Here is a 27,684-nt window from a genome sequence, read left to right as displayed (position 1 = left end):
ACTGCTATAAACTACTTCTTCTCATCCCGTATTTTAGTAAGTATCAAGGGGTCATTGAGTATAAATTCCAGTCCGTGCAATACAATTATATATCCATTCAACAGTACAGCATATTTCACTGGTCTTCCAAAGCATAGTCTGTATCTTGCACAACGTTGCCAACCATTGCCAGCCACTACCGGAAGTGATCTCGGTAGCTGCGGAGGTGACGATTCATTCCCCCTTCCGCTCCCGTAACCTCGTCTCCTCCGAATCTGTGAGCTCTGAGAGGAAAATGGCGGCTGTGGAGTCGGAGCTGCGCGATCCAGAGTAAGAAAGTGCGCGGGAATAAGCCTAGGCTGTGGGGGCCTTAGTGAGCGGGCGGGGTGCTTAGCCTGTCTTACTTGATTATCTGGCGTTATGGAGCTGTGTTGTGTAGTGGCCGTAGGGCTAGTGAGAAGAGACATGCATGGTGTATATACAATGGCCGACCTAGGTTACCTCAGAACTCATAGCGAGAACACGGTAGTCACCGCTAGCCCGCAACGATAACTGGTAAAGGGTGTGCCCATTGGTGGGGGGAGGGGGCACAAAGTGGCGGCTGTTTATGTGCTGCCGCATGTACTTCTTCCCCACGTTACCTCAGCACACACATCTGTCACCGCATTGTTATCTTATTCATGATGTTGTGCTATGGTAGTCTGTAAAACATGAGGAAATGTCTTGATACACTATAATACTGGTTAGTGGTAACTGTTGGTTGCACTCAATCGAATATTTTCCATATCCCTTAAAATTTATTTGAAAAGTTTCTGTACATGGAGGGAGCTGTGTAACTTCACTATTGGCAGAATTATGTCATGGTAAATATTAGGGTTCCCCCTGTCGCCAATTACTGGCTGTGGGGAACCCCTATAATGTTACTATTCCTTCACACACACTTTCTGCTTTACTACCTGTGTTTTTTTTTGTAGTGTTTTTCTTACGTTGTTAATTACGTGATTCAAAGATCATGTGACGCATAGATTCCTCATTGCAACAAATGATTTACCCTAAAAATGAAAACACACACACACCCCCCCCCTTTCCGTCGGAATGGAGCCCTGACTGACACATGGTTCCCGTCACCATTGATTTCAATGGTGACAAATCCGGTTCTAATGGTTTCCGTTTGTCCCAGTTGTGCAAGGGTTTTGACTGAATCAATAGCGTAGTCGACTACGGAACAGGACCCTGGTGCAGATGTGAACGAAGCCTAAAAAAGTCACAAACTTTGGTGCGCACGATAGTTGTGATGTAATTTCTGACTATTTACTTTTCCCATCACTTTGCAAAAGTGAGCTGGGGCGAGGCCTCCGCCGGAATGACAGACTAACAATAAACTCGTTATGCCACGGACAGCTAAAGATGCATCAAATATATTAAGTGGTGTGCACTTCTTAATATATTTGGCGAATTTTCTGCCAACGTAACTTCGCTTAAGGCCTCATGCACACGACCGTATTTTTTCCCACCCGTAAATACTGGCGTAAATACGGGTCCGGTGTCACACGTATTCCACCCATTTTGCACCAGTATTTACGAACCCGTGCCCGTAAATATGGGTCCGGTGTCACCCGTATTCCACCCGTATTTACGGGCACGTTTTTGGCGGCAAAATAAAACTGCACTAATCGGCAGCCCCTTCTCTCTATCAGTGCAGGATAGAGAGAAGGGACAGCCCTTTCTGTAATTAAAGTTAAAGAAATTCATACTTACCCGGCCGTTGTCTTGGTGACGCGTCCCTCTCTTCACATCCAGCCCGACATCCCTGGATGACGCGGCAGTCCATGTGACCGCTGCAGCCTGTGATTGACCTGTGATTGGCTGCAGCGGTCACATGGCCTGAAACGTCATCCAGGACGTCGGGCCGGATGTCGAGAGGGACGCGTCGCCAAGGCAACGGGCGGGAGACCGGACTGGAGGAAGCAGGAAGTTGTCGGTAAGTATGAACGTCTTTTATTTTTATTTTTTACAGGTTTATACTGATCGGTAGTCACTGTCCAGGGTGCTGAAAGAGTTACTGCTGATCAGTTAACTCTTTCAGCTCCCTGGACAGTGACTATTTACTGACGTCGCTTAGCAACGCTGCCGTAATGACGGGTGCACACATGTAGCCACCCGTCATTACGAGAGCTCCATAGACTTCTATGGACTGTCCGTGCCGTTATTACGGCCTGAAATAGGACATGTTCTATCTTTTTCAACGGCACGGGCACCTTCCCGTGAGAAAACGGGAAGGCACCCGTCGCCAATAGAAGTCTATGAGCCCGTTATTACGGGTCGTAATTACGACCCGTAATAACGGGAGTTTTTACGGTCGTGTGCATGAGGCCTAAGTCTGGTGATTGAAATATTTTATTTTTTTTTTAAATAAAATTGTGCAACTTTCTAAATGTTTTTTATTACAAATAATTTTAACTTTTCTTTAGATTCAGCTGCTTTATGTCCGCGGCACTGACAGGTTGAGTGTCAGTGGGTCCCGCGTGTCTCTGACACGCAGGATCAGGCTGTAAGGCCCCATTCACATCGCGTTAGTGATGTCCCCCGAGCATATACGGTTTTAAAGACTAAAAAAGTATTGAAACTTATAGCTTGGTGTATACATAGACTATAATGGGTCAAACGTAGACCACAATAGCATCCGTCTAGTCTGTTAGGCTTCGTTCACGTCTGCGCCAGTGTCCTGTTCCGTCTGAGTTTTCCATCGGAACGGGACCCTGGCTGACGCAAACTGAAATCATAGGCTCCATTCACATGGCGTTTGTGCTATGTGCCGAGCGTATATGGTTTTTATTAAAAACGTGGACCATTAAAAACAAATACAAACGTGTACCATTTTCTGTTTACGTCTGTGTTTTTTATAGCGTGTACATGTCGGTATATGTTTCTGTCTGTTGTTTTTTTTTTTTACCTAAAAAAATAGTATACTTATTTTTTTTAAAGTGAACACTGGTAGAAAAAAAACAAAACCAAAAAAAAAACCTGATAGATTTACTGTATGTAAACGGATACAGACATATAGCATTACGTTTGCATGCGTCGTCCATTGAGACCAATGCTAAAGTTACGTCGCGTATACCTTTTTTTTTGACGTACAGAATAGTGTAGCAGACTACATTTTTCAGTACTTTCAAAAAACCGTATCCCAACGTAAACCATGACAAACAATAGACCAAACGGATGCTATTTTGGTCTACGTTTGATCCATTATAGTCTATGTATACGCCGAGCTATGCGTTTTAATACTTTTTTTTAGTGTTTAAAAACGTATGCGCTTGGCGGATAGCACAAACGCGATGTGAATGGGGCCTTACCGATTACATATAAGCTCATAACAAAATGTTTCACCAATCTTATTAAAAAAGAAAAAAAGTGTGTGTGTGTATATATATATATATATATATATATATATATATATATAAAAAAAATATTTTAAAGGCTATGTAAACTTTTGAACACCTACTTCTTACTTTTTATTTTTTTAATAAAACAATCACGGTGTTTAATGCAACTTTTTAATTATTTTTTTTTTTTTTATTAAAAAAGATTTTTTTACTTTTTAAAAAACAGTTTCTATGTATCCTGGATACATAGAAGCTGCATCTTGCGCTGAACTGGAATCTGTCAGTTCAGCGGGACTGATGGCTTCGGTGACAGCAGGTACTGCGTGTCTCCAACGTGCAAAATCCACCTGTTATCGATCACATCTAACTACTTAGATGCCGCAGTCAATAGCAACCACAGCATCTAAGCCGTTAGAGGGAGGGGACAGCCCCTTGCAACAGCCCGTCGCTCCCACACGATGCGATCGTGGGGTGCCGATGGTTGTTTAGGCGGCCTGGGGGCCTAATGAACGCCCCCAGGTCTGCTTTCTTTCTGCTCCTGTTAAGCGCCACCTCTGACAGGGCTTAATAGGAGCCTGTAAAAATGGCAATATACTGCAATACATTTGTATTGAACCAGAGATTTGATTGATCGCTGGTTCAGATCCCCTAGGGGGGCTTATAAAAAAAAAATGCAAAAAATAGTCTTTTTAGTAGTGTACATAAAATAAAATAAAAAAAAAAACATTAAAAGTTTAAATAAACCCCCTCTAAAGTAATGTAAATAAATAAACAAAACTGGTATAGTTGTGTCTGTAAGGCTATGTTCACACGGAGTATTTTGGGGGAGGAATATCTGCCTCAAAATCCCGTTTGGAACTTTGAGGCAGATATCCCCTGCACGCCGATTTTCGCGGCAATTATCGCGCCGTTTTTCGCCCGCGGCCATTGAGCGCCACGGGCATAAAACAGCGAGATATACGCTTTCTCCTGCCTCCCATTGAAGTCAATGGGAGGTCAGAGGCGGAAGCGCCCGAAGATAGGGCATGTCGCTTCTTTTTCCCGCGAGGCAGTTTTACTGCTCGCGGGAAAAAGACGCCGACGCCTCCCATTGAAATCAATGGGAGGCGTTCTCGGGCCGTTTCTGCCGAGTTTTGCGACGCGGTTTCCGCGTCAAAAATCTCGGCAAAATACCCCGTGTGAACATAGCCTAACAGTCAAAGTCCAAAGTATAACCCGCACAGTGAACGACGTAGAAAATTGAAACCTCAGGATCGCTGGTTTTTGGTCACTGATAAAAAAAAAAAAGTCGTATGTACCAAAAAATGGTGCTAATGAAAACTACAGCTCGTCCCGCAAAAGATAAGCCTCACGCCGCTCACTGACAAAAGAAAAAAAGTTTTTTTTTAACAAATAGATTTTCTTTGTAAAAGTAGTAATACATAAAAAAAAACAATATTAATTTGGTATCGCCGTAAACGTATAGACCAGCAGAATAAAGTTAAGCTGTTGTTTTTTGCGGCACCGAGAAAGTTTGAAACACAAAACCCAAAAAACATTGAAGGAATCAGTTTTTTTTTTTTGCATTTCCACTCCACAAAGATTTTTTTGTTCGTAAAACTCCTTCCGCAAAAAATTAAGCCCTCACGCCACTTCATTGACGGAAAAATAAAAAAGTTACGACTTTTGGAAGGCGGGGAGTAAACAACGATCAATGGCTTAGACTTTAAGCGGTTAAAGGCAATATACACTTTTGAATACTATTTGTTTTTTTAAACTTACTTTTTCATAAACCTTTTGACGTGTCATAGTGACACGTCAGAAGCTTTGATCGGTGGGGGTCCAAGCACTGAGACCCTGTCAAATCGCTAAAACGAAGCGACAGAAGCATTCAGATGAGGCCTGATCCACTTTTTTCTGATCGGCTTTTCTCAAGTGAGCATTGCACAGATTCATAGACTTTCTATTGAGCCTGTATACCGCACACTCGGATTTCTGAGAATAGCCGATCAGGGTGATTTCCCATTGAAAGCAATGGGAGGCTTTTAACAAGCGTAACTCATGCTGAATCAGTGTTAACCACGTGTGAACATGGCCTTGTTACCAGTACCGCTCAGATGACCAGAACGGTAAAAATTACATGTTGACTTTATTTTGCGGGTCAAGACGATTGCGGCAATACTAAATTTCTATAGTGTTTTTTTTGTTTGTTTTTTTTCTAGTTTTACAAGAAAAAAATAATTGTTTACAATTTTGTTTTGTGTCGCTGTATTCTGAGAGCCGTAACTTTTTTTATTTTTCAGTTGAGGGCTTATTTTTGCGAGGCGAGCTGTAGTTTCTATTAGTACTGTTTTTGAGTACGTGACACGTTTTGATCACTTTTTATTCCATTTTTGTGGGAGCTGGTGACCAAAAAAAGAGCGATTTTGGCGGTTTTATTTTTTTACGGCATTGTGGGTTAAATGTTACATTGTAGTAGTTTGGACTTTAATGAACACGGCATTAACAATTGTTATTTTTTTGCGTATTGCTTTTGTGGGATAATAGAAAAAAGTTATTTTTTTTTATAGTTTTAGGTTTTATATAGATTATAGTCAAATACAGTTAAATCGGTTTTTTTTTTTAATTACTCTCCCTAGGGGACTAGAACCAGTGCTGTTGCATCATTTGCACAATATACAGTAGACTATGATTTCTACTGGCTCATATAAGCCCTGCCTCCGGCAAAGCTTAAATAGGCTCTGTCACCAGATTTTGCAACCCCTATCTGCTATTGCAGCAGATCGGCGCTGCAATGTAGATTACAGTAACGTTTTTATTTTTAAAAAACGAGCATTTTTGGCCAAGTTATGACCATTTTTGTAGTTATGCAAATGAGGCTTGCAAAAGTCCAAGTGGGTGTGTTTAAAAGTAAAAGTCCAACTGGGCGTGTATTATGTGCGTACATCTTGGCGTTTTTAATACTTTTACTAGCTGGGCGCTCTGACGAGAAGTATCATCCACTTCTCTTCAGAACGCCCAGCTTCTGCCAGATCACGCTGTGACGTCACTCACAGGTCCTGCATCGTGTCAGACGAGCGAGGACACATCGGCACCAGAGGCTTCAGTTGATTCTGCAGCAGCATCGGCGTTTGCAGGTAAGTAGCTACATCGACTTACCTGCAAACGCCGATGCTGCTGCAGAATCAACTGAAGCCTCTGGTGCCGATGTGTCCTCGCTCGTCTGACATGATGCAGGACCTGTGAGTGACGTCACAGCGTGATCTCGAGAACACGCTGTGTCTGCACTGCCAGAAGCTGGGCGTTCTGAAGAGAAGTGGATGATACTTCTCATCAGAACGCCCAGCTAGTAAAAGTATTAAAAACGCCCCGATGTACGCACATAATACACGCCCACTTGGACTTTTACTTTTAAACACACCCACTTGGACTTTTGCAAGCCTCATTTGCATAAATACAAAAATGGTCATAACTTGGCCAAAAATGCTCGTTTTTTTAAAATAAAAACGTTACTGTAATCTACATTGCAGCGCCTATCTGCTGCAATAGCAGATAGGGGTTGCAAAATCTGGTGACAGAGCCTCTTTAAAGGGTAAGTAAACGTTCAACAAACTTCTGACATGCCATAGTGACATGTCAGAAGTTTTGATCGGTGTGGGTTTCCGAGCACTGAGACCCCCACCGATCGCTAGAATGAAGCCGCAGAAGCGCTCGTGTGAGCACTGTGTTGCTTAGTTTCTGTACAGCTTTTCTCGGAAAGCCGACGTAGTGGTGTACGGGCTAATAGACTTTATATTGACCCGAGTGCTCCTGCCGCTTTGTCTTAGCGATTGGTGGGGGTCTCAGTGCTCAGATCTCCACCGATCAAAACTTCTGACATGTCAGAAGTTTGTTGAACGTTTAGTTACCCCTTAATCGGAAAAAACAAAGATGGCAGGCCTGGGGCCTTCATTAGGCACCCACGCTGCCATGACGACCATCGGCACCCTGCAATCACATTGAGGAGGAGTAATGGGATGTTAGAGGGGGCTGCCCCCTCATTCTTATTGCATAGATGCCATAACGGTCTAAGGGGTTAAACGTGCGGAATCCATCTTGTTGTACTGAAGTGTCTGCTCTTTCATGCAGCTGACACACTCAATCTATAGAGCGGCTCAGCTTGTGAGCCTGCCATATGCCCCCCCCCACCTTTGTCGTATTTATACGGAGAAAGTCTGGAAGGGGGTAAGGACGCAGAGATATAAATTAAGTTTACTTTTTTAAGCAAAATTGTATTCATTTTCCATAAGCTCCTCAATGGAGGAAAAGTGCGGGATGTACAGAAAAAAGGAAACTACAAACAACAAAGGCATACAGTCATGTAGAGCAATGCAGTGCCTCAGCATATCAAATTCAGGGTGAGAGGAGGAGGAAAAAACGAATTACAATAAAGGAGGAGAAGGGAGGGAAAATAAGGAAACAACATAAGCATCTTAAAAAGTCACACTTGAAGAATTGGTCATGGGTGGTTAGGCAAGAAAGGGAAAGAAATACCAGAAAATCTCAGAACCTAGAACCTGTCACTGGAGGCGGCTCACATAGGAGTAGTCCTGCAGTTGTGACCAAATCGCCTCATACCGAGGAACTTTGTCTTCTAAGGCCCTGTTCACACAGAGTTTTTTTGCCGAGTTTTTTGATGCGGAAACCGCGCCGTAAAACTCCTCAAAAACCGCCCGAAAATGCCTCCCATTGATTTCAATGGGAGTTGGACGAGTTTTTTTTACCGCGAGTAAAAAAAAAACGCGTCGCGGTAAAAAGAAGCGTCATGACCCTTCTTGAGGCAGTTTCCGCCTCCAAAACCCCATTTCAATCCGTCAGAAAGAGGAAAAAAACGCCTTGACGAGTGTTTTGACGAGTTTTTGTCAAACCACTGTGCAAAAACCGTCTGGAGCAGTTTTTGCAGGAGGAATTTTGCTCCTGCAAAAAACTCTGTGTGAACACAGCCTAAGTCGCAATAATACGTTAAAAACCCTGAATATATTTTACCAGTTCAGGACCGGGCTATTTTGAGCCTTCAGGACCAGACACCGTTTAGCCCTTTTTAGCACGTGTTCGTTAAATGGCTATAACTTTTTTTATTTGTAGGGTTAACTACGTGATTTTTGCGATGTTTTTTTCCATAGATAATGCAGGTTTCTTCTTTTATCGTTTTTATACACATCCTTTTTGCTGTTTTAGAATTTTTGTTCTTAAAGTTTGAAGATAATCGTAAAAAAATAATTTTTTTTTTGGTAATAACATAGTTTTACCCTAAAATAGACCTTTTATTTGTGATCGTCATTGTCTACCGTAAATTTTAATATATTACATGTCTATATTAGGGTAATTGGGTCAGCGCTAGCGTTACAACAATAATTGGCGGGGGAGACGTTTTTTTGTGGTGGGTATTTTATGTGTATTCTAAAATTTATTTTTTTTGCACTTTACTTTATTATTTTTTTAATACTATGGTCTGTCCCCCAAAGGTCAAAAAAGACCTTATATAAAAGCTTTATATATTTTTTTTCTTTCTTTTACACCATCTTTTCCACTGTAACTGGAGTTGCACAGCAGCCTCAGTTACAGGGGAAATCAGCCCTCTCATAGTGACGATTGTCACAAATAGGGCTGTGCTGGGTCTAGTAAGACCGACCCAGCAGCAGCCTGCCACTAACGGCACCCGGCGATCATGTGACCAGTCACATGAACACCGAGACCAAAAGAGACAGCGGCGCCGCTGCTGCCTCTATTCCTATACACAGCGTTCATTGAGTGCTGTGTACAAGTGATCAGAGAAGACAAGCAGCTAAAGCTGCTTCTATCCTCTCCTCAGGATGACAGCCGGAGACCCGACATTCAGCTGCCCGATCGCTCGGGCAGAAAGTTAAAACCAGCGCCGTAAAAAGTCTATGGCGCGGGTTTGAAGGACCCTGGCCGTAAAAATACAGCCAGCGGTCGGGAACCAGTTAAACATTGCGTGGGGGAGGGGGGGGGTGATGGGCTGTTGAAGGGGGCCACCTCTCTATTTCTAACAGCTTAGATATCGCGGTCACTCTTTTGGCCTCTGTCGGGGTAATGGAGCCCTACGGACCTGTTTAGCGTGTATGTCGGGAGCTTTTCCGATGTACACACTAAATGTAGTGAATAAACATGATGTAAAGGGGGCCTTAGATCACCAATTAAGTCCAGGATCAATAGAACCACAGGAGGTCCTGGCATTGCAGAAAATGTTATCGTATTACAGCCTTCTGAAACTGCCCATAGAGATCTGTGTAAGTATTCCATGGATGTGGTGAGTAAGGCCTCATGCACACGACCGTATTTTTTCACACCCGTAAATACTGGCGTAAATACGGGTCCGGTGTCACACGTATTCCACCCGTTTTGCACCAGTATTTACGAACCCGTGCTCGTAAATATGGGTCCGGTGTCACACGTATTCCACCCGTATTTACGAGCACGTTTTTGGCAGCAAAATAGCACTGCACTAATCGGCAGCCCCTTCTCTCTATCAGTGCAGGATAGAGAGAAGGGACAGCCTTTTCTGTAATAAAAGTTAAAGAAATTCATACTTACCCGGCCGTTGTCTTGGTGACGCGTCCCTCTCTTCACATCCAGCCCGACATCCCTGGATGACGCGGCAGTCCATGTGACCGCTGCAGCCTGTGATTGACCTGTGATTGGCTGCAGCGGTCACATGGCCTGAAACGTCATCCAGGACGTCGGCCCGGATGTCGAGAGGGACGCGTCACCAAGGCAACGGGCGGGAGACCGGACTGGAGAAGCAGGAAGTTGTCGGTAAGTATGAACGTCTTTTATTTTTATTTTTTACAGGATAGGGGATACATGTCTTTTGTTTATGGCAGAGCGGGGAGATACCTCCCCGCTCTGCCATAGTTTTCATTGTAGTCCCGGCGGTAGTTACGCCACTGGGCTGTGGCCTGCAGACCGGGTAGTCCCCTGACCTCGCCTCACCTCGCAACGCTCCCGTAATCACGGGTGAACACACGGAGCCACCCATGATTACGGGAGCCCCATAGACTTCTATGGGATGCCCGTGCCGTTATTACGGCATGAAATAGGGCATGTTCTATCTTTTTTAACGGCACGGGTACCTTCCCGTGAGCAAACGGGAAGGTACCCGTGGCTAACAGAAGCCTATGAGCCCGTTATTGCGGGTCGTAATAACGACCCGCAATAACGGGTGTTTTTACGGTCGTGTGCATGAGGCCTAAAGCAATGCCCTGGAAATTGCATTATATAAAACTGGAGACCATTTTTACAAGGATGCTTATGCGTTTACAGCACATTCGGTGTATAGAGTATCCTTTTGGCATACGTGTGGCCAATATACTTATTTTATCGTTGCCCATGACAGCATCCATGCGAGGAGACCGCCCATCCCAGGACAGGAAACCTGAGGAGATAAAAAGGTTCACACCACCTCCACACCTCCGTTTTAGGTTTTCTGTCCTGCGGAGAGGTTGTCCTAGGGAGCTTCTGCTCCCATTGAAGATATGTCGGGCAGCATGCTTGTCCGGCGACTCTTCCTTTCTTGGGGAAGGGCGAGTGATGAACACGCTGCGGGCAAGTAGGATTCTCAGTGTGGAATGGACAGTGGCGGCATCTGACGTGCCGCTAACAGGTGGGAGGAATTGCAGCACTGCTGGGCGCTATATAAAAAGGCAGCAGGGAGGCAGCCAGCTACTGCAGATCTAGGTTTTCAGCCTGTAATTACTGAGAGTTGTAAAACTAGAGACATCACAGTGGTGAATCACCATGTCCGATACAGGTGATGTCCATTTTTGTCCTGTGGGAACATTTGGTAAGAGGCATTTTCCAGTATCTTACAGTTTTTTGTTTTTTTTTAGACTACTAAAGTGGTTAAGAAGTCAAGCTCCAGTTGTAGTAAAGGCCGGACTTGTTGAATCTGTAAAATGACTTTATCATCCTCTTACGCTAAACCCCTTTGTCAGGTCTGCCTGGATATGTTTAACCAGTTCAGGACCGGGCTATTTTGAGCCTTTAGGACCAGACACCGTTTAGCCCTTTTTAGCACGTGTTAGTTAAATGGCTATAACTTTTTTATTTGTTGGGCTAACAACGTGATTTTCGCAATGTTTTTTCCGTAGACAATGCAGGTTTCTTTTTTATCGTTTTTATACACACCTTTTTTGCTATTTTAGAATTTTTATTCATAAAGTTTGAAAATAATAGTAAAAAAATAAGCTTTTTTATGTTTCAGCTATTTTTTTTGGTAATAACATAGTTTTACCCTAAAATAGACTTTTTATTTGTGATCGTCATTGTCTACCGTAAATTTTAATATATTACATGTCTATATTAGGGTAATTGGGTCAGCGCTAGTGTTACAACAATGATTGGTGGGGGGGGGGGACGACACACTTTTTTTGGGTGTGGGTATTTTATGTGTATTATTTATTTTTTTTTTGCACTTTACTTTACTATTTTTTTTATTACTATGGTCTGTCCCCCAAAGGTAAAAAAAGACCTTTGGGGAACTTTATATATATTTTTTCTTTCTTTTACACCACGTTTTTCCACTGTAACTGGAGCTGCACAGCAGCCCCAGTTACAGGGGAAATCAGCCCTCTCATAGTGACGATTGTCACTAATAGGGCTGTGCTGGGTCTAGTAAGACCCAGCAACAGTCTGCCACTAACGGCACCCGGCGATCATGTGACCAGTCACATGATCACCGGGAGGAATAGAGACAGCGCCGCTGCTGCTGCCTCTATTCCTATACACAGCGTTCATTGAGTGCTGTGTACAAGTGATCAGAGAAGACAAGCAGCTAAAGCTGCTTCTATCCTCTCCTCAGGGTCCCCGGCAGTCACTGACAGCCGGAGACCCGACATTCAGCTGCCCGATCGCGCGGGCAGCAAGTTAAAACCCGATCCGTAAAAAGTCTATGGCTCAGGTTTTAAGGACCCTGACCGCTGGCCGTAAAAACACAGCCAGCGGTCGGGAACCAGTTAATTGTGAAGGATGATGAAGTGGCTTCCTCATTGGAAGCTTTCAAGAGCAAGTGTTCTCAGGCTAGTACCGGAAAGGGGTATTTCCGGTACATCTGAATATGAAAGCCCTCATTGACAGAGAATGGGAGAATCCCGACAAAAAGTTCTTCATTCCTTCATAAAAAGGAAATCTCTCTTTGGTGAAAAGGACTCGGCTGTTTGGGATAAGGCCCCTAGTGTAAACGCCCCAGTATCTAAAGTGTCGAGAAAAGGGGCCCTGCCCTTTGAAGATTTGGGGAGTTCAGAGGATTCCCTGGATAGAAAGGCAGATGCATACCTTATGAGGTCCTGGGAATCTGAGGCAGGTAGCCTTAGACCTAGCATTGCTGCTACTTCTGTGGCTAGGTCTATGAAGTTCTGGTTGGGCCAATTGGAGGCACACGTAAAGGATAAGATTCCAAGAGAACAAATTCTTGCCTCTCCCATCCTTTGCAAAGGATGCAGACTTTTTAGCAGATGCATCGACTGATGCAGGTAATTTTTTAGCTATGGCTGTGCTATGTGTAACTCTGCCCGCAGGACTCTGTGGGTTAAAACATGGAAGAAGGAAGAACAGGGATCTAAAAATAAGCTATGTCGGATTCATTGTGAGGCAGATCTGTTATTTGGCTCCTTTTCGGACGATATCGTAGTTAAGGCATCAAATAGAGAGAAGGGGCTCCCTGTCCCTCAGCCATCAGGTCCTTTATCCCAACAAAATAATCTTAGGGACAGTTTCAGGAGACAGGCCTTACTTAGGGGGGGAAGTCCAGTCCTTGAATCAGAAGGGGGTGCTAGTCCTGGTTCCCCAGCATACATTAGGAGTATTTACTCCCCCCACCCTTTCTAGTAAAGAAACTCAATGGCGAGCTCAGGTTAAGGCCTACTTCACATAGTTTTTGCAGATAGAAGAATCTGCCTCAAAATTCCTTCCGAAATTGAGGCAGATTTTGACCTGCCTGCACTATTTGCCACGTTTTCTGCTAAGTTTTTCAGCCACGGCCATTGAGCGCCATGGGTAAAAAAAATGCAGCGAAAACGGCTTTCTCTGCCTCCCATTGATGTCAATGGGAGGTCAGAGACAGAAACGCCTGAAGAAAAAGCATGATGCGTGTTTTTCGCATTGAAATCAATGGCAGGCGTTTTGGGCTGTTTGGCACGGTTTCAGTGTCAAAAACAGCACCAAAAAATGCAGTGTGAACCTACCCTTATTAACCTCCAGTCCCTAAACAAGATTTTAACATACAAGAAATTCAGAATGGAAAGTATTGCCTCAACTATCAGTCTGTTTCCCCACTAGAGGATACGTATTACCATATGCCGATACATTCATTCTCCCAGAGGTTTTTAAGGCTGTCTGTCTCGCTGAACGGAAGCATTCTCCATTCCCAGTACAAGGCTCTTCCCTTTTGGGGTTTCTCAGGCACAGAGATTTTTCACAAAGGTAATTTCAGAAAAAGCAGCCTTCGTCAGAATTCAGGGGTTACTTCTAGTACCCTAACTAGACTTTCTACTTATTTCGGCCTATCACCTATCACCAATCTTTGACCAACCACTGTCGACTCCTATGCTCTACCCTCTGGGACCTGGGGTGGAATATAAACCGGGAAAAATCCGCTCTAGCCCTCTTCAAAATAAAGATTTTTTTGGGGGGAATTCAGCTAAACTCCACTTGTCAGAAGTGCTTTCTCTCCTCTCAGAACGTCTAGTCCCTAAAGAACAGGTTAATGGCTCTTTCTTTTCCACCAGTGCTCCCTCTGGGAAGCAATGTGCATTCTAGGCCTTATGACCTCCACTATCCCTGCAATAAGGTAGGCTCAGCACCACTCCAGAGATTTTTGGCCTTTGGGATGGTTCACCCTCCCTTTGGACACCAAAATTCATCTTTCTTCAGAAGTGAGACTCTACTGTGGTGGACAATGATAGAGAATCTCTAATCTGATCAGTTCACAACCTGGTCAGCCTCACCATAGATGCAAATCCATGGGGTTGGGGAAGGATCTCTGGCAAGGAAAATGGGATCTTTTGACCATATCCTTCCCAAACATCAAGTAACTGATGCCCTTAAAGAAGGGTCTCCTAGCTGCAAGTCCCCTATTACAGGGAAAAATGTCAGAATGTATTCACAAAACACAACATCAGTGGCTTACATAAATCAGCAGGGAAGGTACAAGAGCTCCTCACCTCCAAGCACTAATGCAGTCATTTTTCCTCTGGGCAGAACTCCACCTCAACAGCTTATCTGCAGTTCATCTCAGGGGAAAGGACAATTATGTTGTAGACTTCTCAGCAGGGGCGGAATCAGGCAAGCTGACTGGTGCTTGATCAGTAGTATTTTTCTGCAGATTGTTTCCAGATGGAGTCTTCCTCTGATAGGTCTCTTTGCCAACAAGCAAGTAGGAAAATTTACCCTCTCTGAACCCTTTAGATCATCCTCTAGCTGTGGATGCTTTGAGTCCGTCCTGGGGTATGGAATTGGAATTTGCCTTCCCACCCTTTGTCTTATTCCCAGGGTATTAAAGAAAATCAGGGAAGACAGGCCGGCAGTGATTCTGATGGGTCTGAGGTGGCCCAGGAGAGCCTGGTTCACTGTGCTCGTGTCCCTGTCAGTAGCTCCTGCTTGGGTCCTTCCCAACAGGGTCTCCTTTTCCATTCGCATCTCAACAAACTTCAATTGACTACATGGAATTTGAGAGGTTAATTCTATCTAGAAAAAGTCTTTTGGACAAACAAGGTAGTAGACACAATAATAACGGGCTCATAGACTTCTATTGGCGACAGGTGCCTTCCCGTTTTCTCACAGGAAGGTGCCCGTGCCTTTGAAAAAGATAGAACATGTCCTATTTCAGGCCGTAATAACGGCACGGACAGTCCATAGAAGTCTATGGAGCTCTCGTAATGACGGGTGGCTACATGTGTGCACCCGTCATTACGGCAGCGTTGCTAAGCGACGTCTGTAAATAGTCACTGTCCAGGGAGCTGAAAGAGTTAACTGATCGGCAGTAACTCTTTCAGCACCCTGGACAGTGACTACCGATCAGTATAAACCTGTAAAAAATAAAAATAAAAGACGTTCATACTTACCGACAACTTCCTGCTTCCTCCAGTCCGGTCTCCCGCCCGTTGCCTTGGTGACGCGTCCCTCTCGACATCCGGCCCGACGTCCTGGATGACGTTTCAGGCCATGTGACCGCTGCAGCCAATCACAGGTCAATCACAGGCTGCAGCAGTCACATGGACTGCCGCGTCATCCAGGGATGTCGGGCTGGATGTGAAGAGAGGGACGCGTCACCAAGACAACGGCCGGGTAAGTATGAATTTCTTTAACTTTTATTACAGAAAAGGCTGTCCCTTCTCTCTATCCTGCACTGATAGAGAGAAGGGGCTGCCGATTAGTGCAGTGCTATTTTGCCGCCAAAAACGTGCTCGTAAATACGGGTGGAATACGTGTGACACCGGACCCATGTTTACGGGCACGGGTTCGTAAATACTGGTGCAAAATGGGTGGAATACGTGTGACACCGGACCCGTATTTACGCCAGTATTTACGGGTGGGAAAAAATACGGTCGTGTGCATGAGGCCTTAGCCAGTAAGAAGAAAGTGACATCTAAAGATTACTTGAGGGTTTGGAACACCTTTACTAAGTTTGTAGGTTCAGAACAAGATCCTCTGACAGATCCTAACATATCAGTCATTCTAGATTTCCTACAGGCAGGTATAGACAAACAACTTAGACCCAGTACTCTGAAGGTACAAATCGCGGCATTGAGTGCATTTTTCGATGTTCGGCTAGCTGAACATCTCTGGGTAAAGAGGTTTATACGAGCCTCATCACCGCTGAATCCCACTCGGTGGTCTATAGTACAAACTTGGGATCTAAATACTGTCCTTTCGGGTCTTTCTCAAAGTCCCTTTGAGCCTATTGACAAATGTGTGGAGAAGAGTAGGATGAGACTTGATTTACTGCAGCCCTGATCTCAGCTTGGAAAGTAATAGGCCGGGTCCACACGTAGCAGCTTTGTGGGTTCTGCACTGCAATTTCTTGTGCAATACAAGTTAAAGTGGTTGTCTACTTTGTTTGTTTTATTTATAGAATAGAAAATCATACAGATTTCTAAAATACGGTATTTTTCGGACTATAAGACGCACTTTTTAGCATCTAATGATCACTGGTTCAACTACCCTAGGGGAACTAATAAAATGTGTAAAAAAAAAAACAAAAAAAAACTTAGATACATTTTCAGAGGTGTAAAAGAAATAAAAAAACATTAAGTTAAAACATTTTTTTTCCCCAAAGCACAAGGTAAAAAAAAATTGGTATCTCTGCATCTGTAAAAGTCTGAACTATTAGAATATACCATTATTTAACTCGCACGGTGAACGGATTAGTAAAAGTTAAAACACCAGTATCGTGTTTTTTTTGGTCACCTTAGCGCTAAAAAAATTAAATAAAGTGATCTCAAAATATGTACCAAAAAATTGTTCCAATAAAAATGACAGCTCGTTCCGCAAAAAATAAACCCTCACACCGGCTCAATCGATCAAAAATATGAGTTACGCCTCTCAAAATGTGGTGAAACAGAACTTTTTTTTATTTTTTAAGAAATTTTTTCTTTGTAAAAGTAGTAAAATATGGATTTTTTTCCCTATTTTCTGTTACAATAACCTATAACCTAAAAAAAAGTGCTATAGCCCAAAGATTAATCCATAGAAATGCATCCACAGGTTAATTGAATGGACTAAAGAGGGCGGCAGTCATGTGATCCATCACCCACACATCATGTTACCCCTGGCATTCAGGTAATACTGTCCAGGTATATAATAGGTAATTGAGGACCAGAAGTGAAAAAAGTATTTCAAACCTACAGCGACAACTCCTCAACCTGTCTGCAAGGGGCAGATTTTACATTGTTCTCACTGTCTTCTCTGTTTGATGTTGTTTTTTTTAACCCCTTGGAGAAACTAATTTTTCAAATCTGACGTCCCTTTATGTGGTAATAACTTTGGAATGCTTTTACCTATTCAGGTGATTCTGAAATTTTTTCGTGACATATTGTACTTTATGTTAGTAAAAAAATGTGGTCGATAAATTCAATATTTGTGTGAAAAACATAAAAATTTAGAGTTTAAGTTTAAATGTTTCTGCTTGTAAGACCAACAGTAATACCACCCAAAATAGTTACCATTTCATATATCCCATATGTCTACTTTGTTTGCATACTTTTTTGAATATTCTTTTATTTTTCGAGGACGTTGCAAGGCTTAGAACTTTAGCAGCAATTTCTCACATCTTCAAGAAAATTTCAAAAGGCCATTTTCCAGGGACCAGTTCAGTTCTGAAGTGTCTTTGAGGGCCTTATATTAGAAAGCCCCCATAAATCACCCCATTTTAAAAACGACACCCCTCAAAGTATTTAAGACCTCATTAAGAAAGTGACTTAAAGAGGCTCTGTCACCACATTATAAGTGCCCTATCTCCTACATAAGGAGATGGGCGCTGTAATGTAGGTGACAGCAGTGCTTTTTATTTAAAAAAACGATCTATTTTTACCACTTTATTAGCGATTTTGGTTTATGCTAATGAGTTTCTTAATGCCCAACTGGGCGCGTTTTTTCTTTCATCCAAGTGGGCGTTGTACAGAGGAGTGTATAACGCTGACCAGTCATGCACTCCTCTCCATTCATTTACACAGCAGCATCGCGTACTTACTAGAACATGATCTGCAGCCACATACACAGCGATTCTGCTTGATTAACGTTAATCAAGTGTCCTGATAATGAATACACATGACCATCCAGCCTGGACGTCATGTGTATTCATTATCAGGACACTTCTGAATCTTTTCTGTGAGATTTGCAGCAAGGGAAACGAAATCTCGTTTATCTCCGAAATCTCGCGAGATTTCGTTTCCCGTGCTAGAAATCTCAAAGAAAAGATTCAGAAGTGTCAGGATTCTGAATACACATGACGTCCAGGCTGGATGATCATGTGTATTCATTATCAGGACACTGCAGTAACGTTAATCTCTGTTTATGCGGCTGCACATCGCTTCTGTGTAAATCAATGGAGATGAGTGTATGATGCTGATTGGTCAGCGTCATACACGTAAACACGCCCAGTTAAAAACAATACACGCCCAGTTGGACATAACGAAAAAAAAACGCCCAGTTGTGCATTTCAAACCTAATTTGCATATATATATATATATATATATATATATATATATATATATATATATAAAATAGCTCATAACTTGGCCAAAAATGAAAGTTTTTAAAAAAAACAAAAACGTTACTGTTCTCTACATTGCAGCGCCAATCACATGCAATAGGAGATAGGGGTTTCAGAATCTGGTGACAGAGCCTCTTTAAGGCTCAGAGCCCATTTTTCAAATCTGACATATTTCACTTTATGTGGTAATAACGTCGGAATGCTTAAACCTATCCAAGCGATTCTGAGATTTGTTTTCTCGTGACACATTGGGCTTTATGTTAGTGGTAAAATTTGGACGATATATTTAGTGTTTATTGGTGAAAAATTTCGAGAAAAAATAGAATTTTTCAGAATATAAATGCATCTGCTTGTAAAACAGACGGTTATACCACCCAAAATAGATACTAGTTCACATTTCCCATATGTCTACTTTAGATTGGCATCGTTTTTTGAACATTCTTTTATTGTTCGTGGACGTTACAACAGAAATTTGTCATATTTTTAAGAAAATTTCAAAAGCCTTTTTTTTAAGGTACCTGTTCAGTTCCGAAGTGGCTTTGAGGGGCCTATGTATTAGAAACTCCCATAAAACACCCCATTTTGAAAACTAGACCCCTCAAAGTATTCAAAACAGAATTTACAAAGTTTATTTAACCCTTCAGGCATTTCACAGAAATTAAAGCAAAGTAGAGGTGAAATTTGCAAATTAAATTTTTCTTGCTGAATTTCAATTGTATTACATTTTTTCTGTAACAGAGAAGGTTTTACCAGAGAAACACTACTAAATATGTATTGTCCAGATTCTGCAGTTTTTAGAAATGTCCCACATGTGGCCCTACTGCGCTCGTGGACTAAAACACAAGCCCTAGAAGCAAAGAAGCCCCTAGTGCATTTTGAGGCCTCTTTTTTATTAGAATATATTTTAGGCAGCATGCCAGGTTTGAAGAGGTGTTGAGGTGCCAAAACAGTAGGAATCCCCCAATAGTGACCCCATTTCAGAAACTACACCCCTCAAGGAATTAATTTATGGTTGTTACCATTTTGATCCCACAGTTTTTACACAGCATCTATTTGAAGTGGGCTGTGAAATTAAAAAAATGTCATTTTTTTCCCAATAAGATGTCACTTTTGATAAAAATTTCTTATTTTCACATGGAACAAAATACCCCATTTTGTTGCCCAATTTGTCCTGAGTGCAGCAATACCCTATTTGTGGCGATAAACTGCCGTTTGAGCCCATGGGAGGCCTCAGAAGGGAAGGAGTGCTGTGTGTTCTTTGGAGTGCAGATTTTGCTGGTTTGATTTTCGGGTGCCATGTCGCATTTGCAGAGCCCCAGTGGTATCAAAGCAATGGAAACCCACCAGAAGTTACCTCATTTTGGAAACTACACCCCTCAAGGAATTCATTTATTGGTGTTGTGACCATTTTGACCCCATAGTTTTTTCACATAACTTATTTGGGAATTCAAAGAAAATTAATTTTTTTCCAATAATATGTAGTTTTGGCTGTAAATGTCTTATTTTCACAAGAAATAAAATACCCCATTCTGTTTCCCAATTTGTTCTGAGTGCCGCAATACCCCATTTGTGGTGATAAACTGCCGTTTGGGCCCATGGGAGGGCTCAGAAGGAAAGGACCACCATTTGGCCTACTGGGGATTTTCTGGTGCTAAGTCATGTATGCAGAAGCCCCTGAGGTACCAGTACAGTTGAAACCCCCAAGAAGTGACCCCGTTTTAAAAACTACACCCTTAAAGCATTCATCTAGAGGTGTAGTGAGCATTTTGACCGGAGACATACACCCCATAAACTGTAATATGGTTTCTCACGGGTATGGCAATACCCTCAATGTGGCTATTATCAGCTGCCTGGGCACACAGCAGGGCTCAGAAGGGAAAGATGAGGGGGGATAAGCTGTGCGGAGTGCATCAGGGTAAGTAAAACTGGGGTAGATTAAAAATCAAGTGATTTATGATACATTTTGAAGCACTCTTTCATACGGAGCCTTAGTTTTTCGGGACACGTGTCACATTGATATATTGTCCTCCCTTATCCCCCTCTTATAGCAGACTTTGCACCTCTTTTGACTTTTTCCTTTCTTGCCAGTTTGGGGAACTTCTCCTGGAAAGTGTTGCCCTGGTACGATGCGTGTGGCCTCGCTTCCAGAACTACTGGGTGCTTCTTGGTCCCTAAAAATTAGTTTCTTGATAATCACGTCTTGAAATACCAGGAAAGTTCCCGTCTGGCCTACACATCGACGTAGCACGTACACATTGTACAATGCCATCTGTATGATGTGCACGGCCAGCTTCTTATACCACACCGCATGGCGCTGTAGGGCTTCAGGACTTGATCTGACAAGTCCACCCCTCCCATGTACCTATTGTAGTCCAGGATGCAGTCTGGTTTGGGGGTGTCTGTACTGGTACCTCGTACAGGTACATGGGTACTGGTGTGGTATCTCTTGTCTTGTACTTGACACACAATATGTTGCTGCTAGATTGTGCCCTGGTCTCACCCCTTCTGAGTGTTTGCCCAAGCAGAGTCTTAGGGAGGCCTCTCCGATTTTCTTTTAGCAGTGCGGCATGCTTCAGGACTTATGGAAGCGAGGCAGTTGAAGAGCGGGACGCTGGTATAAAAATGATCCAGGTAGAGGTTTAACCCTGGTCCAGCAGTGGGTGCACCAAATCCCACACCATTTTTGCATTAACTCCCAGTAAGGGGGGGGCATTCTGGAGGCTGAATACTGCTATCCTTCCCTTCATATATCCTAAATTTGTATGTATACCCTGATGCACTCTCGCACAGCTTATACATCTTCACACCATACCTTGCCTTCTTACCCGGCAGGTACTGGCGGAATTGAAGCCTCCCTTTAAAATGTACCAAGGAGTCATCAATAGAAATACAATTCTCGGGGGTGTATGCTTGGGAAAACCGGCCACTGAAACGGTCTAATAGGGGTCTCCGTTTATACAAACGGTCAAAACTGGGGTCATCTCGGGGTGGGCACGGCTCATTATCAGTATAATGTAAGAAGCGAAGCATTGCCTCATTTATTTATTTTTTTAGGTTCCAGTTCAGTTCTGAAGTTGCTTTGAGGGGCCCATATATTAGAAACCCCTATCAAATACCCCATTTTAGAAACTAGACCCCTCAAAGTATTCACAACAGCATTTAGAAAGTTTATGAACCCTTTAGGTGTTTCACAGGAATTTAGAGCAAAGTAGAGGTGAAATTTACATATTTATTTTTGTCAGAAAATCCTTTTTATACCATTTTTTTTTCTATAACACAAGATTTTACCAGAGAAACGCAACTTAATACGTATTGCCCAGATTCTGCAGTTTTGAGAAATATCCCACATGTGGCCCTCGGGCGGTAATGGACTGAAGCACCGGCCTCCGAAGCAAAGGAGGACCTAGTGGATATTTAGGCCTTTTTTTTTTATTAGGCACCATGTCCGGTTTGAAGAGGTCTTGTGGTGCCAAAACAGTGGAAACCCCCCAAAAGTGACCCCAATTTGGAAACTAGACCCCTTGAGGAATCCATTGTAGTTTTCTTGGGGTGCATGCAGCTTTTTGATCAGTTTTTATGCTATTTTTAAGTGGCGCGGTGACTAAAAAACAGCAATTCTACTATTGTTTTTTTATTCTATTTTTTTTCACAGCGTTCACCGTGCGCTATAAATGACATATTCACTTTATTCTTTGGGGCGATACGATTACGGCGATACCAGATGTTTATAGTTTTTTTTATGTCTTATTTCGTTTGCACTATAAAATACGTTTTGTAAAAAATCATTCACTTTTTGTGTTACCTTATTCTAAGAGCCAGGACTTATTTTTTGCGTAACGAACTGTAGTTTCGATCAGTACCATTTTTCGGTACATGCGACTTTTTGATCTCTTTTTATTCCATTTTTTGGGAGGTGAAGTGACCAAACAATTGTGATTGTGGTACGGTTTATTATTTTCTTTTACGGCGTTCACCGCGCGGGATAAATAACAAAATAATTTTGTAGTTCAGGCTGTTACGGACGCGGCGATACCAATTATGTATAGTTTGTTCTATTTTTATTAATAATAAAGGACTCATAAGGGAAAAAGGGGGATTTTTACTTTTATTACTCTTAAAACTTTTATTTTCTTATTTTTACACTTTTTTTTAACCTTATTACTTTGTCCCTCTAGGGGACTTGAGGGCAGGAGGCCCTGTTCGCTATTCTAATACACTGCACTACATGCATAGTGCAGTGTATTACAGCTGTCAGCTACTCACTGACAGCAAGCATAGTGGGTCCTGACTTTGTCAGGACCCACTAGGCTTCCGTCGATGGCATAGCCGGACGCCATTGGTAGGTGTCCGGTTGCCATAGTTACAATAGCCTGCCGCTATCGTGTAGCAGGCCGGCGATTGTAGCTTAACCCCTAAAAAGACGCGATGTCTATTGAACGTGGCTTTTAAGGGGTTAATCAGCGGGGACACAGCGATCGGTCCCCGCTGTAGGAGCTGCGGCAGCTGCTGTACGAGACAGCAGCTGTCACAGCTCCTGTATGTGTCGGGAGGAAGGCCGACTATACCCATAGATAAATTCCTTGAGGGGTATAGTTTCCAAAATGGGGTCACTTTTGGGGGATTTCCACTGTTTTGGCACCACAAGACCTATTCAAACCTGACATGGTGCCTAAAATATATTCTAGAAAAAGGAGGCCCCAAAATCCTCTAGGTGCTCCTTTGCTTCTGAGGCCGGTATTTCAGTCCATTACCGCACTAGAACCACATGTGGGATATTTCTAAAAACTGCAGAATCTGGGCAATAAATATTGAGTTGCATTTCTTGGGTAAAACCTTCTGTGGTACAGAAAAAATTTATTCCAAATGAATTTTCGAAAAAAATAAATGAAATTTGTAAATTTCACCTATACTTTTGCTTTAATTCCTGTGAAAAGCCTAAAGGGTTAAAACACTGTCTGAATGCTGTTTTGAATACTTTGAGGGGTGCAGTTTTCAAAATGGAGTGATTTATGGGGACTTTCTAATATATAAGGCCCTCAAAGCCACTTCAGAACTGAACTGGTCCCTGAAAAAATAGGCTTTTGAAATTTTCTTGAAAATATGAGAAATTGCTGCTAAAGTTCTAAGCCTTGTAACGTTAAGAGAAATAATATAATCAAAAAACGATGCAAACATGAAGTAGACATATGGGAAATATAAACTAGTAAGTATTTTGTGTGGTATTACTATCTGTCTTACAAGCAAATACATTTAAATTTAGAAAAATGCAAATTTTTGCTAATTTTCTCTAAATCTTGGTGTTTTTTACAAATAAATATTGAATTTATCGACCAAATGTTTTCCCTAACATAAAGTACAATATGTCACGAGAAAACAATCTCAGAATCACTTGGATAGGTAAAAGCATTCCGGAGTTATTACCACATAAAGGGACACGTCAGATTTGAAAAATCGGCTTTGTCCTGAAGGCCAAAACAGGCTCAGTCCTGAAGGGGTTAAGAAAGTCATTAGCATAAAGCTAAAAATAAGTCCTAACTTGGTGAAAATTGAATGTTTTTCTAAATAAAAACACTGCTGTTACCTACATTGCAGTGCCTATCACATTATGTAGGAGATAGGGCACTTATAATGTGGTGACAGAGCCCCTTTAATGTGGATTTTGGTGCGGTATCTGCGCAGAAATCTGTCAAATCCCACACGTGTGAAGAGAGCCGATCTGTGTCATAGCAATGACAACATCCTGTTAGTAAATTAGCAGAGGTCCGCAGCACGAACCGCGAATTCCCCCTTCTGATCACGTTTCTGCCCTATTTTATTGATCGTTCCCGACATGCATAATCGAGTTTATATAGACGAAAGCCAAAAGCGTCTCCCTTCGGCTTTCATCAGGATGGTAAATTGTGTCTAATATCTTCAAAATCGCTCCAATCAAGTGATTTGCTATCAATTTTTTTTTTTTTAATGTTTTTAAGAAAACCATTTTTTATTTTTTTTTACATTTTATTTTTTTAAATCACTACATGCTGTGATTTTAGAGCTATACGTTTGTCAGTAGTGATTTTAACCCCTTCCCGCTCCTTGACGTACTATTACGTCATGGCAGCTGTATCGTTCGCGCTCCATGACGTAATAGTACGTCACGGGAGTAACGGCCGTTTCGGCCGTCCTCCCGACACATACAGGAGCTGTGACACTGCTGTCTTGTTCAGCAGCTGTCACAGCTCCTACAGCGGGGACCGATCGCTGTGTCCCCGCTGATTAACCCCTTAAAAGCCGCGTTCTATAGAGATCGCGGCTTTTTAGGGGTTAAGCTGCCATCGCCGGCCTGCTACGCGATAGCGGCCGGCGATGGTGACTATGGCAACCGGACACCAAACAATGGCGTCCGGCTATGCCATAGACGGAAGCCTAGTGGGTCCTGACAACGTCAGGACCCACTATGCTTGCTGTCAGTGAGTAGCTGACAGTTCTAATACACTGCACTACGCATGTAGTGCAGTGTATTAGAATAGCGATCAGGGCCTCCTGCCCTCATATCCCCTAGTGGGACAAAGTAATAAAGTAAAAAAAAAGTTAAAAAAAGATGTGTAAAAATAAGAAAATAAAAGTTTTAAAAGTAATAAAAGTAAAAGTCCCACTTTTTCCCTTATCAGTCATTTATTATTAATAAAAATATATAAACAAACAAATAAACTATACATAATTGGTATCGCCGCGTCCGTAACGGCCTGAGCTACAAAATTATTTTGTTATTTATCCCGCACGGTGAACGCCGTAAAAAAAAATATTAATAAACCGTACCACAATCACAATTGTTTGGTCACTTCACCTCCCAAAAAATGGAATAAAAAGAGATCAAAAAGTCGCATGTACCTAAAAATGGTACTGATGGAAAATACAGTTCGTTACGCAAAAAATAAGTCCTCGCACGCCTTTATTGATTGAAAAATAAAAACGTTCTGGCTCTTAGAATAAGGTAACACAAAAAGTGAATGATTGTTTACAAAACGTATTTTATTGTGCAAACGCCATAAGACATAAAAAAAAACTATAAACATCTGGTATCGCCGTGATCGTATCGCCCCGCAGAATAAAGTGAATATGTCATTTATAGCGCACGGTGAACGCTGTAAAAAAAAAAGTATACAAAAACAATAGTAGAATTGCTGTTTATTAGTCACCACGCCACCTAAAAATAGAATAAAAACTGATCAAAAAGCCGCATGCACCCCAAGAAAACTACAATGGATTCCTCAAGGGGTCTAGTTTCCAAATTGGGGTCACTTTTGGGGGGTTTCCAATGTTTTGGCACCACAAGACCTCTTCAAACCGGACATGGTGCCTAATAAAAAAGAGGGCTCAAAATCCGCTAGGTGCTCCTTTGCTTCGGAGGCCGGCGCTTCAGTCCATTACCGCACTAGGGCCACATGTGGGATATTTCTCTAAACTGCAGAATCTGGGCAATAAGTATTGAGTTGCGTTTCTCTGGTAAAAGCTTTTGTGTTATAAAAAAAATGGTATAAAAAGAGTAAATTTCACCTCTACTTTGCTCTAAATTTCTGTGAAACACCTAAAGGGTTCATAAACTTTCTAAATGCTGTTGTGAATACTTTGAGGGGTCTAGTTTCTAAAATGGGGTGTTTGATAGGGGTTTCTAATATATGGGCCCCTCAAAGCAACTTCAGAAATGAACTGGAACCTAAAAAAATAAATAAATGAGGCAATACTTCGCTTCTTACATTATACTGATAATGAGCCGTGCCCACTCCGAGATGACCCCAGTTTTGACCGTTTGTATAAACGGAGACCCCTATTAGACCGTTCCAGTGCCCGGTTTTCCCAAGCATACACCCCCGAGAAGTGTTTTTCTATTGATGAGTCCCTGGTACATTTTAAAGGGAGGGTTCAATTCCGCCAGTACCTGCCAGGTAAGAGGGCAAGGTATGGCGTGAAGATGTATAAGCTGTGCGAGAGTGCATCAGGGTATACCTACAGGTTTAGGATATATGAAGGAAAGGCCACCCCCAAACCAGACTGCATCCTGGACTACAATAGGTACATGGGAGGGATGGACTTGTCAAATCAAGTCCTGAAGCCCTACAGCGCCATGCGGTGTGGTATAAGAAGCTGGCCGGGCACATCATACAGATGGCTTTGTACAATGCGTATGTGCTACGTCGATGTGCAGGCCAGAGGGGAACTTTCCTGGAATTTCAAGATCTAATCTTTAGGGACCAGGAAGGGGGGGCACCCAGTACTTCTGGAAGCGAGGCCACACGCATCGTACCAGGGCAACACTTTCCAGGAGAAGGTCCCCAAACCGGTGGAAAGGGAAAGAGTCAAAAGAGGTGCAGAGTCTGCTATAAGAGGGGGATAAGGAAGAACACAATATACCAATGTGACACGTGTCCCGAAAAACCAGGGCTCTGTATAAAAGATTGTTTTAAAATGTATCATACATCCCTTGATTTTTAATTTACCCTGATGCACTCCGCACAGCTTACCCCCCTCATCTTTCCCTTCTGAGCCCTGCCGTATGCCCAGGCAGCTGATAACAGCCACATGTAGGGTATTGTCGTACCCAGGAGAACCCACATTACAATTTAAGGGGTGTATATCTCCGGTGGCGCATGCTGGGCACACTATATTGGACACTGAAATGGCATATACATATATAAAATTGCAAATCTCACACTGCACCATCTGCTGCGCATTATCTTTTACAAAGTACCTGTGGGGTCAAAATGCTCACTACACCTCTAGATGAATGTCTTAAGGGGTGTAGTTTTTAAAATGGGGTCACTTCTCGGGGGTTTCAACTGTACTGGTACCTCAGGGGCTTCTGCACACATGACTTAGCACCAGAAAAGCTCCAGTAGGCCAAATGGTGGTCCTTTCCTTCTGAGCCCTCCCATGGGCCCAAACGGCAGTTTATCACCACAAATGGGGTATTGCCGCACTAAGGACAAATTGGGCAACAAAATGGGGTATGTTGTTCCTTGTGAAAATAAGAAATTTTGATCAAAAATGACATCTTATTGGAAAAAATATCATTTTTTTCATTTCACAGCC

The 27,684-nt window shown here is 42.6% G+C and overlaps 1 protein-coding gene across 13 annotated transcripts in view; it reads left to right on the top strand.

Moving 5' to 3' along the window:
* The first annotated feature begins 207 nt into the window (after positions 1 to 207).
* PRP4K (pre-mRNA processing factor kinase PRP4K) overlaps positions 208 to 27,684 on the top strand; it is an 86,235-nt gene continuing 58,758 nt past the window's right edge. For 12 of the 13 annotated variants that reach the window (XR_012847683.1, XR_012847689.1, XR_012847690.1 and 9 more), the window contains exons 1-2: positions 208 to 309; positions 17,106 to 17,180. Coding sequence is in view for 1 of the 13 variants with exons in the window: in XM_075826677.1 (XP_075682792.1) it covers positions 275 to 309; positions 17,106 to 17,180 (110 nt within the window). In the remaining 12 variants the exon portion in view is untranslated. The remainder of the gene's footprint in view (positions 310 to 17,105; positions 17,181 to 27,684) is intronic. The other variant, XR_012847691.1, reaches the window with a different exon arrangement.

The sequence above is a fragment of the Rhinoderma darwinii genome, chromosome 5 (genome assembly GCF_050947455.1).
Source record: "Rhinoderma darwinii isolate aRhiDar2 chromosome 5, aRhiDar2.hap1, whole genome shotgun sequence".
NCBI lineage: Eukaryota > Metazoa > Chordata > Amphibia > Anura > Rhinodermatidae > Rhinoderma > Rhinoderma darwinii.
Note: the sequence above shows the minus strand (reverse complement) of the source record. Positions and strands in the feature narration are given on the sequence as shown.